Source organism: Lepisma saccharinum, chromosome 30, assembly GCF_977018435.1.
Source record: "Lepisma saccharinum chromosome 30, izLepSacc3.1, whole genome shotgun sequence".
Classification (NCBI taxonomy): Eukaryota; Metazoa; Arthropoda; class Insecta; order Zygentoma; family Lepismatidae; genus Lepisma; species Lepisma saccharinum.
The window spans coordinates 8766592-8779070 of NC_139258.1; the positions used below are offsets into that span (position 1 = coordinate 8766592).

Consider the following 12479-nt stretch of genomic DNA (forward strand, 5'->3'; position numbering starts at 1 on the left):
AATGTAACGTTAGGGGTAGGCATATTGAATAAAATTTACATATTTTTTTGTGTGAATTATCACCAGAAAGTAACTTTCCAAATTCGCTTATCTTATTTCTGTTTCTTTCCGCGTTGTTATGACTCAAAAACGTGGCTAGTGTATCCAAGATATTGCATGAAAAGAAGCTCTGTCTCGCACAACAAGAGCAAGGATATTATTCACGAGAAATTAAAATAAAAATGACATTTAATGTGTTTATTGTTAAAATGGTAGTCCTTCATATACGAATCATAGATTTTGAGATTAAAAATGAAATTTCGAAGAGAAAAGTATAATTCATATAAGTAATTCTGATCCATTGTCGAATTTTAAAGCTGTGAATGAAATAGTGGAATTATGTTGGATGTCATTGTTCTTGAAGGTTCATAGCACCAAAGGGTAAAATAAGTAAGTCAAATTGTGGTGATTTGAGAGTAAAATCTTCCATCATACTTCTGGTAAAGCTTATCATATCCCAAGTTCAAATGATGAATGAAACAATTTTTTACATTGTCATCCTGAGCTATTTTACTGTATATGTAACTTCATATCAGGCTATTATTCTGCAGGAATTTATCCAGAATTTTCCATTCGGGGATGTCCTATTTAGAGGGTGTAAGGCCATTTTTTCAGGAAGGTCTAAAGGTACATGCAGCCAAAATGGCCATGAATTGTGGGAAAAAAAAGTGGTGTTAGTCTAATGTTTGGGCTGTGTGGATATAAAAGAAGAATAAAATCACAGTATTTTTCCTACTTGAAGTAATGGTTTTATGTATTTACAAATTCCTAAATTACGAGTAATTTAGCAAAAGGCACCGGTAGTTTACACCCTTAAGGATACTTTTTCTTTGTAATTTAATGGTGGTACATAAGTTGAGTGATTCTTGAGAAATAAATTTAGTAAAACATGCACTAGGGGTTCCTTATTCAACCTATAATATTATTTATATATGTGCCTCTAGTACATTTGCAATTTTTTTCTTTTATCCTAAACCCTTACATAGATTGAATAATTTACATGATTTTGTTGTTATGAAAAATACATTCAAATACAGTTATGTGTAGACTTTTAGTAATATCATGTTAGCTTACAATAACATTAGTTTTCCAAGTTAAAAATTAATTGAAAGGAAGCAATGACATAATAATGAATATTATATTATATAATGCTGAAATTAAACGAGATATAACGACTTGGTAACATTATGGCAGACAATATGCAGGTTAATATCAATTTACTACGGTGTAGACAAGGATGAGACTTCATATTAACACGCTTCTTTTCTCCCTGAAACTATCCTGTTTGATACATCTCTTTTTTTTTGTCACCTATTTCTTTGTGTGTTTACAAAAATATATTGAGAATTATACCTTTATATTCATAAAAATAATAGACTAGCAGAATCCTGCAGTAAGTTACAGGCTAAATGTAAAAATTATTGGCTGATACTGTAATACAGATTGATTACCAATTTGGCTGTTATTTCCTACCCTGATGCCACGGTGGTAGGGCATCCAGCTGCCGTGCGGGAGACCCAGGTTGAATTTCCGGAGTAGGTAATCTAAGGTTGGATTTTTTCCAGCCTTGTCCCTGCGTAAAGCTGTTCTGGGACTCACCCAGCCTCAAATCAATGGGTACCTGGGAGCTACCCTACAGGGTAAAGGTGACCGGAGCATGGTGCTGGTCACATCATATCCAAAATGGCTGAGATTAATGGGTGGAGTTTGAGCTTTTGCTGGCCAGACTCTGGGAGAAGCATATGATGTACCTGAGGGTTATTGAATATCCCCTAGTTTATAAGGGGTCCGGAGGCCTTTCCCCGGAAATTAAAAAAAAAAATCAACTTATAAACACTGAGTTTTAGGCCTTGTAGATTTGAAATTGTTATATTTCTTCACTTAAGTAAACCAATATTAATTAGTATATTGGTTGTCAGTTTTAAAAGAAGCAAAACAGTACGATAGTAAGCTTCAAAAATTTTAGAAAAATTCAATTGAAAAGTTCTTTTGATGCCTCAGCAGTAACTGTTGACTCAACACAAAGTCATTTTTCGTTTTTCTTTCTTCAAACTGTACACATCAATCAAATCATCTAAGACCCGCTATTGCGGCGCGATTACTGCACATGCCATCATGCCAAACATCAAGATTTGCAGTATGGCTTCATAACAAAAATGTTAGTTGGGGGAGGGGCTAAGCTCCCCCTGGCCCCTCCAGAACTCCAACTATGCTGAGATCGAGAATGTTTGATGCCCTACCCCCACATCCCCATAATGTGCCTTCATGGAATGCTGCTATTTGCATAGGGACTTTACCTTTCCTACCCTGAAATTTCTGAAAAACTGTTTTTAAAGAAGCCTCCTTACCTTCCTCCTAATTCCATGTGCTGCCACCTGGTGGTTCTTTCTTGAATTTATTTTACTTTGCTTATCTGCCACTTTTGGTTAATCGCAAAGGTGAAGATGAGTGATGATATCGTGAAATTGATGAAGGACACTCACAAAGAACACCCAAGGCCAGGCCAGGATTCTAAGCCTGAACCCCTGGTATTGCGTATGCTGTGCTAAACACTCAGCCAAAGAGGTTGGCTGGTGGTTATTTCTAGCCTGTCCCTGTATTATTTTGTAATAATTAATTTTCACATTAGTTTTGAAAATATTAAAATTGATTAGATTTTCTCTCTTATTTTAATCTTTCTTATCAGGTAGTTCGCTGGTGTGAAAACGAGATTTTTCATCATGGCAGAAGATCAAAGTCAAGTTTTGAACTGCAGTGACAGCAGCAATGCAAGTACAATTAAGTTTGATAGGGGAAGGAGTATATGTACTAGTAATCAAACAAGGAACAATTATTCTGAACTGTAAGTACTTTAATTTCTTTACAGTATAATATTTACTAAAAGCTAACATTGTACAGTGTGATTCAAAAGTCCCCAAACTCTCATTTTAAAAATTCATTCCCGTAAAACTAGAAATTATTTCTGAGTATTGTTGCTTGTGATGATATGTGGGCAACCTTGGAAATGTGCTGCACCATGGGATAGCTGTACGCATGGGATTTGGCAAGAAGTAAAATCCCGTGCGCCGTGAGTATCGCGCAAGAACAGAGAGTTGCTATGTTGGAAGCTTATTTTGTGATGTTATGTAGCCTGGTTTCATTTGGATGGTTATGTTAGCAGTCAGAACACTCGCATCTGGGCTTCAGAAAATCTGTACGCAGCATTTCTAGGTGACAAATTGTGTGACCATTCATTTTTGATTGATTGATTGCTTCGATGTTTTAAGTCCACTTTATGCAGAGTAAGGCTAATCGGGACTGGACCTACAGCTTAAACTGGGATCCGAACTACTATGTGCCTCCACCAAGTATCGAACTCGGGATCCCTTGATTACAAGGTAGCAACGCTACAACTGCACCATCGGATAGGCCCTATGTGACCATTTAAAAAAAGAGAGAGAAAGTAACTGTTAATTCAGCTGTGTACGAAGACATTATCCATAATTTCGTGGCGATGCTTTAAGAAGAAGAACGTTATTGTTGGTTCCAACAAGATGGTGCAACCTGCCACACTTCGAACGAGACAATGGAGATGCTCCGCGAGTTCTTCCAAGATCAACTGATCTCATAAAAATTGTGGCCGCCTGACTCGCCAGATTTGAGTCCAGATTTTTATTTATGGGGTATATCTAAAAGAAATTCTGTGTAGCACAACAACCTCAGGGTGCAGAACAACAGTCAGAGCCGTAAGGGACATCCCAAGCAATATATTGAAAATAGTAGGGTCGAACATGCTGTCCCATGAATTTGTGTCTCTGAGAAAATGTATGGCATTTCCAGCATCTTCTGTAAATATTGTTTGGTTATATGTAAGCAAGAATTTCAATAAAGCTATGGATCACAGTATAAAAGTATTTCAAATATTATCCATTGACTATTTTCATGAAAAAAAAATTGAAATCTGAGTTCGGGGACTCTTGAATCGCACTATATATAAACTACATGACGATTCAAAGTTGTTCAACTTCTTTTTTCAAATTCTCAAACAAAGAATACAAAGTACATGAATTATTATTATAAAGTATTAAAAATATTATTGCAGGGCTCCCACACAGTGAATGTTCCTAGCACTTTTATTTTTGGTGCAAATGGTCATTGGACCCCACATTGCGAGAACAATTAGATATCTAACAGCACTGGCTGGTGCGTTCAAATTAGGTGAAGGACTATTAGGAAAACATGGGATAATAGAGAAAATTAAATCCATAGTTGCACATACTTCTTAGAAACCCTATTTTCTAATAAGTATGTATAACTATGATTCTAATTTACTCTATAAACCCTTTTTTCTTCCTACTAGCCCTTCACCTAATTCAAACCCACCAGTAGCCTGTGGAATCTTAATCAGAGCCTCCATAAAGACTAAGTTCCTGAGATCACCAATTACCAGGGTGGAAGAAATCATCAGTTTTGATAAATTTTTTTTAAATAAATCAATTTTTTTTATGCAAATAGATTTTTTATATATCATGCTTAAATTTGCTTGCTTGTTTTTGAGCACCACACATATACAGAGCATTCCCTGACATTCGCTACGAGAATCGGCAGCAAAGGGCCCGGCGTCAGCGCTTGTCTTTCCCGGTGACTGTCTGCAACAGTTACTAGAGTCGGCTATTAATATTGTGTACTAACCTTGACTACAGCAAGTGTTGAAAATGATGTCCCTCTGCTGCAACACATTCCTTGCACCTCCAAAGGCATTTACACGTGCGAGTTCGTCTACTGTAATTCTCCTGATTTCTCGTACAATACTCTCTTTTAACTCACGGATGGTGTGCAGATTGTCTTTGTATACTTTATTTCCCCATTTTTTCTTTCCGCTTTTATTCAGAACTGACCCTGTTACTGTAAACTTTTTTACGAGGTTTAATATAGTGGTCCTATGTGGAACGGGAACACCAGGAAATTTCGTTGCAAAACGTCGTCGCACTTCTCCACAATTCCTCTTTCCGAAGTAACACTCGACAAGATAAATCCTTTGTTGTAATGTAAACTTCTATGGTGCCATATTAAGCCACAATCTTAAGCCACAATCTTCAACGCATGTACACGACACAACACAACTTCCGAGGGAGGATTTTACTGGCGTCAGTCTGCAACGTCAACAGAAAGGGAAAGAGAGCGAAAAAAACAGACTGGAGCGTGCGACTGTCGCGGACGCCGTTCATTGGGAAAGACAAGCGCTGACGCCTGGCCGCTTGCCGCCGAGTCTCGTAGCGAATGTCAGGGAACGCTCTGTAGAATAGCTTTTTCTAGTAAACAAAGGGCCCTGAAAAATATTTGAACATTTTGATTAAAGCAAATTAAAAAATATATGTAAATATATATTTTTTTCTGTTTCTGATATATGAACCTATTATGGAAATGTTTGTTGAGTGTGTTAATAAAACTATAATAATTTCAGTAACTTTTCTTCCAGTGAAAATAAAACATTCTGGATGTACTCTCTTAAAATATTAACTTAAATATTTTTATAGTCTTTGTAGCTGAATTTTGACATTATTTTTATTAGTTTTTGTGTATTTTCATACACAAAATGTTTGCAATTTTGCCCATAAAAATAATTGAATTTTATATCAAGAGAAATGTAAGTGTGTTTATAGTTTACATATTACATTTCCTTTCGTATAAGCTTCACTCCATCAGTACATATATTTTGTTTCCTTTCTTAGACACTAATAAACACCATTCAATGATTACAAGAGTAATGTACTTTGAAGAAAAGTGATTCTGATATGTATGAAATCCTTATGTACATTATGATATATATTAATTATTTAAAGTGATTTAAACCAATGATTTTTTAAAAAATGTATCAGTATCAACCGATACCAGTAGTATTGGTAACACTTGGAATTCATTTACCGATACTTTCCTGGCATATTGGTCTTTCACGAGCTCCGCAAAGATGCTGCGTGACTCTAATTATCTTGGAAATTACGCAAAGTTTGATATTTTTTTTATTTTGCACAAGTTTTGTGTAAAAAAAAAAGTAAAAGTGCTCCCCTGTGCTTTGCACCATTAGGGCCCCACGCTTTCTTGATCCCGGCCGAGAGTGATGTGATCAGCACCTGGCTGCCTTTACCCCAAGAGTTTCTTCCAGGTACCCACTTTATATGATGCTGGTGGGCACCAGAGCCGCTTGAGGAGGTCGAAAAAATCCTGGGTCTTCCCTGCTGGGTATCTCGCACGGTAGTCAGACCCTAACGACTGAACTACTGCTAACATTTTACAATGGTGCGTTTTACTCACTATCAATACAGATAAAAATATATAAATGACTTACATGAGTGAGTAGAAATGGTTCAAAGCGACGTTTCGGAATTCTGCACTACTTTCTTCATCAGGTAAATAAAATAAAAAACTTCAGGTGCCAAACATGGTACCGCATTGTCAAATCGTAAGTTGAGGATTCAGGTTAAGGACTTGACAGTCCATGTGTTCTACCCAACACTGACGGGAGTCACTAGGCCGTTGATTCTTATTTGTTTTAGTTGTGTGGTTTTTGTTTTAAACTTTTTTAACCAGTGAAGGTTTTCATCAGAGTTTTTATGCCGTCACCGTAAGTTTTTTACCTTTTTTATCCTCAACCTGAATCCTCAACTTACGATTTGACAACGTGGTACCATGTTCGGCACCTAAAGTTTTTTATTTTATTTACCTGATGAAGGAAGTAGTACAGACTTCCGAAATGTCATTTTGAACCATTTCTACTCACTCACGTAAGTCATTTATATATTTTTATCTGAACTACTGCTGATCGACCACAAGTTTTGTGTGGAAAACTGAATTTTATGATAACATAACATCAAATTTAATATTCTGACATAATTCTTGAATATTTTGAAGCGAAAATCTTGGTAAATGGATGCATGTAATTAGAGTAGAATATTAACACACTAATATCTTGAAAAACTTTTAATATTATAATTTTCAAGCATTGCGATTGGTGGAAATCGGTGACAGCATCACTATCTGTTCATACTGGTATTAGCTTAGGCCTAATGTTTACATGCATCACCAAAGAAACATATTTCTAATTCTATTAGATTCTTACACATTAAGCAAGTTTCTAGGATTCATTACAAGGTATTAATATTCCAGATTATGGCCCTTGTCAAGCTTAGTAATGTAGTACAAGTCGTACAATAAAAAAAATCTCTTTTTGACAGAAAAAAATGATAGCAACTGTGATTCTTTTTCACATGCATAGAAGATAGGAAATGCTGATTTTCTTAGCCTTGTAGAATCAAAATGGGTGCTCAAAGATGTTTATGGCAATATATACCATTTGTTAAAATACTTTTCATTCAGCCATTGTCCAATGCAATTATTCGTGCAGGATATGACAAAATTAGGACTGAGTCAGTACCAGTGGTGTTGTATCAGTACCGACCAATAGAGTGGTGACAATATCGGACAGTATCTGTTGGAAAATATTTACCGACACTGGCGGATACCTTTTTAGCTTTTAAGTCTTTCACGGGTACCACAAAAATGTTGCACGATACTTTCTCAAAGCAGGCCTCCCCGATGGCGCAGTGGTAGCATTGTCACCTTGTAATTAAGCGGTCCCAGGTTTGATACCCACTGGAGGCACATAGTAGTACGGATCCCACTTTAATCTGTAGGTCCAGCCCCAATTAGCCTTACTGTGCATAAAGTGGACTTAAAAACCAATTCAACCAACTTTCTCAAAGTCTACGTGTATTTATGCCGTGAATTGTACAAAATTCAGTTTCTTTTTTATTTTGACTCAGTTTTGTACAAAAAACAGTATTTTGTGATTACATAACATGTTCTTTATGACAATATTCTGATGTACAGTCATGGATACTTCTGGGTTGCATTGATCCCATTTACTTTCAATGGAATGAATACAGCGTAGAAGTGTCCATGACTGTACCACCCTTGCCTTTGGTGCAAGCAGTCCCGAGTTTGATTCCCGATGGGAGCTCCCAAAATCTTGGCATTGACCCACTATCGTGAGAAAAATTGGGGAGCTTGTTGAATAGAAGTTGTAGGTCCATTGATTGATTTGTTTTATTTTACTTCGCTTCTTGTGCCACTTTTGGCTAATTTGCGAAGGTAGGGATGAGTGATGATATGATGAAATAATGAATGGGCACTCACAAACATCCATCCCCAGGCTGGGATTTGAACCCGGAGCCCTCGCATTGTAGCACAATGTGCTAACCACTCTGCCACGGGAGCCGACAAGTTGTGGGTGCCATCTCAAAAATCGGAAAACAGCAGCTGCGCATCACCCAGTGTAAAAGCTGCTCTGGTGGGTCCTAGATCTTGTAGGGTTGTTGTACCATGTAGTTTTGTTCAATTCTTGAATATTTTAAAGCAAAACTGTAATAAACTGGTGCATTTAAATGGAATGGAATATTTACACAATGTTATTAACCTTTAGACTGCCGAGCAGGTTTTTGAATGTACGCTCTCTCTGGGAGTTTTTTCACATATTCTATAATGTAATGCACCCAGAAACATGAAATGACTTTCATTCCGTTGAGAAAGGACCATTCTTTGAAAATAAGTCTAAAGTTTCCCTCCCCTTCCAAAAATAGCACAGGAAGAGGGTGCAAATTCTCCATTTTTATGATTTTTTCATTGAAAATTGGGGGCCGCGGCCCACCCAACCCCTCTTATCGACTTTGGCGTTTTGATTCCTGCACAGTTGCATGCCCTGATGTTCTAGCTGCAAAACAAAAGTTATCCGAAGTAGATTGGTCAAATAGTCTATGAGTTATAACATTTTATGTCAAATAAGTGTACAAATTTAAAATTCGCGCCAGCTTCCATATGTAACTTTGGAGTCGGGTGGGGGATGAGAGGTCCTGGATGGGTGGGTTTTCTTCCACATGACATTTCAAAGTTTTATCTCAACATCTGTCAGCGTTTACAACCTCACATACAAGTATGAAGGCCCTAAAAGCACATGAATTGTTTCATTAGCACGATGGTCCGTGAGTGTGCCATCTGGCGACTCGGGCTATATTGTGGATGGAACACTCATAGACCATTGGGAAATTAAAGGTTAATCAGTTTGAACAGCATTTAACCCTTTCCAGATGGGACTTAGAATATCAAGTTTTCCTCCAGAAGATTTTTTTTGTGTGTGTTTTGAAAAAATCATAGAAAAGATGTGTTACTATTTAACATTTTCTTAAAAATCTACAACACTTCCTCTTTCCACAGATATCAAATATAACATTGCATAAAAATTACTAAAAGAAATTTTTGAATAGGTAATATGAAATTTATTCATGAAAATAATAAAACTTTGTTAGGATCTAAATCATCACTAACTGCAAAATCTGAAGAGGAATCATCATTAGAAATTTCCACAATCATCACCAGCATCCTTAGCCATTTCCTGCCTCTGCCTGGGTGGACATAGAAGTCAAGCCTCTCCATTTTTTCCTTTTTTTCCAATACTCCTCTCTTGCCATGGTGTTCCAATCTTGTCCTCTTCTCCTAATACTCCACTATTTCCTCATTCCACTGACATCTTGGTCTCCCCCTTGCCCTTATTCCCACTCCTTGTACATTGTAAGCTCTTACTGGTAGTCTTTCTGCATCCATCCTCTTCATGTGTTGGAACCATCTCATCTGTCTATCCTGTCCTGAAGCTTCACCACCCACACTTCCTGTCGGATCTCCTCATTCCTTATTCTATCCCTTCTAGTCTTCCACAATATACTCCTTAAGGATTTCATCTTAATATCCACAATGTCGATATAAATTATTAAATGATATTCTCAAGAGTATAAACAAAAGTGCAACTTAACCACTTGCCTCGAGTTAACTCGGAATTTGTTTTTGCTTTACATATTATTTACCCAAGTTATCTTGTTAAAATCGTACAACTACAGTGCACTTTTCTGCCTACCCGGACAGTCTTGTTTGAGCTTCAATAAGTGTTAATTCCCATTTTGGCCACCAGGTGGAAGGTCAAGATACTATTGCGAGTCAAGGCGAGTCAAGATACTATTGCCCACATTGCGATGTTTCACTCTGTGTTAGCACATCCTTTCGGGTTTATCACACTGTGGGTAACATTTGATGTGAGACAGTACAGGGTGAGTCGTAAGTCTCCATACAAATGGTGAAAACGGTGACATGTTTATTTTTCCTTTTCAGGCAGGTGAACCAATGAAAAAGAGATGCCACTAACAAAGGAAGAACGGATTGACATCATTCTGTTGGCTGGGAGTGGTACCATCCGTCATGTAGCACGTACATCCAATGCAACCCACAGAACGCAGATAACCCATGACACCGTGGCCAAACTTATCAAGAAATTCAGGAGGACAGGTTCCGTCGCCTGGAAGACCAAAGATAGCACCAGAGAAAAGAAGGGTAACACAGGTGCCACGGTGTCATGAGTTATCTGCGTTCTCTGGGTTGCACTGAATGTACTTGCTACATGACGGGTGGTACCACTCCCAGCCAACAGAATGATGTCAATCCGTTCTTCCTTTGTTAGTGGCATCTCTTTTTCATTGGTTCACCTGCCTGAAAAGGAAAAATAAACATTAGTCACCGTTTTCACCATTTGTATGGAGACTTATGACTCACCCTGTATGTGTGATAGTCTGTAAACTTGGACAGCATTAAAATGGAAGACATTTTATTTTCGACACTTTATATGCTATTTTTAAACATTTGTAGTATTTTCCTTATATGTACGAGTTAACTCGGGTTAATTATTATAGAGGATTTTTGAATAGTTTTGTTACCTTATTTGACCCCTAAAATAGAATTTCGTTACAGTTCCTTAATTGCTGATATTGGTACATTACAAACACACAATTAAAAAAATGTGTAAAATATGGACCATTTTTGGTAAAATAATGTGTCAGGCAAGTGGTTAATTCGACATGAGTACAAGTAAAATTCAGCAACATGAGATCTAGCCATTGAAATTTGAAAGAGATGGTGATAACAAATGTGCATAAGAGATATGGTACGATTATAGCCCATAGTTCATTCACAATGGAATTTTATAGTGAACGATAGGCTATGCCCCTCGCTCAGCCGGAAAGGGGTAATTATAACAATTTTGAAGCCTTGGTATCGGTATCTAAAAATCGTTAAAGATTTCAACATTGGTATGGGTATTATTAACTCAACCTTAGACAACAATTTTCAAATTGTACGTTCTTTCATTAATTTTAGCTCAACTAACAATGAGGAAGACAATAATATGTCTGTGGAAGAGTGTCCCTTGGAAGAAGATGAAGCTTCCACTTCACATCACACAACACATCCTTCCTCCTCTGATATGGACGTAGAAGAGGTAATGTAGTGTTGTACATATACAGGGTGTACCAGAAGTGATTGCGCAAACTGAAATGGCGAAAAGTACACAATATGAGAAGCAAAAAAGTATCAGTAAACATGGGATTGCAAATGAACCGTTCACAAGATAATGTACAAATGTAAAGTAATGATCTGCCACTGGCTTGATTTTTTGTACACATCGTACGCATGTCTCCTTATCAGGGGTGCCCACGGGGGAGGTATTATAGCGCAGTTTGCGCCTCGAGATTATTTGGGGGGATTTTTCCTTCAAATAATATAAAATTCAACATTTATATCTTTTTCCAAAATATATGTAAATATGTTGCACCTTAAATGCACCATATTTATTCCATGAGATGAAGAAAAGAAAGTGTTTTAGGGGTATTATTGGGGTGGGGGATAAATATTCATCTGTTACATATTAGGCCTTAATTGACACGTGAGTTCTGGGGCGGGGGAGATTCTGAATTAAACTGGGGGGGGGGGTAGTATCCAGCTCTAGGTCTTAGATTTAGGCAGGCATTTTAGTTTGGGGGGATTGAGCATTAAATTGAGGGGTTATCCAATTCTTGTGTATTACTATTGTGGAAATTCTGGTGTTGAGACTGAGAATTAATTTTTTGGAGGAGGCAATATCCACTCTTCAATATCAACAGTAAGTCTAAAATTGGCATGGAAATTTAGGTGGTAGGATTGAGTATTAAATTTAAAGGGGAAGGGATTGGAAGCTCTTGATATAGTGTTAAATCTTAGATTGTCAAGGGATTTCTGTAGTGGAGAAAGAGTTCGAACATTAAATTTTGGAGACTGTATTTAGCGATATGGTATCCACAAGTTTTCGACCCCGAACGTGCCAAAGGAGAAACTGGAAAATACTAAATAACTCGAGATTAAATTAATATTCTTGAAAACCTGCAAAGAAATGGATGTAAAAATTTTCTTGCTCCCTTCGCTTGCAATGATGTGTTTGGCACTTTAATAAGGTGAATTTGAAGTTTTTATACTATAGCTGAATTATAAGTAGAGACAGGATGTTAGGCAAAATGCCTATTCTTTCCTGTTAGAGATATGATGAAAGCGAATGT

At 37.1% G+C, this 12479-nt stretch overlaps 1 protein-coding gene across 1 annotated transcript in view; it reads left to right on the forward strand.

Annotated features, from left to right (window-relative positions):
* Positions 1-277: 277 nt before the first annotated feature.
* LOC145982069 (mutS protein homolog 5-like) overlaps positions 278-12479 on the forward strand; it is a 120467-nt gene continuing 108265 nt past the window's right edge. Inside the window, exons 1-3 of the mRNA XM_083115662.1 lie at positions 278-429; positions 2726-2881; positions 11269-11389. Coding sequence (XP_082971788.1) covers positions 2760-2881; positions 11269-11389 — 243 coding nt within the window. The 5' untranslated portion in view covers positions 278-429; positions 2726-2759. The remainder of the gene's footprint in view (positions 430-2725; positions 2882-11268; positions 11390-12479) is intronic.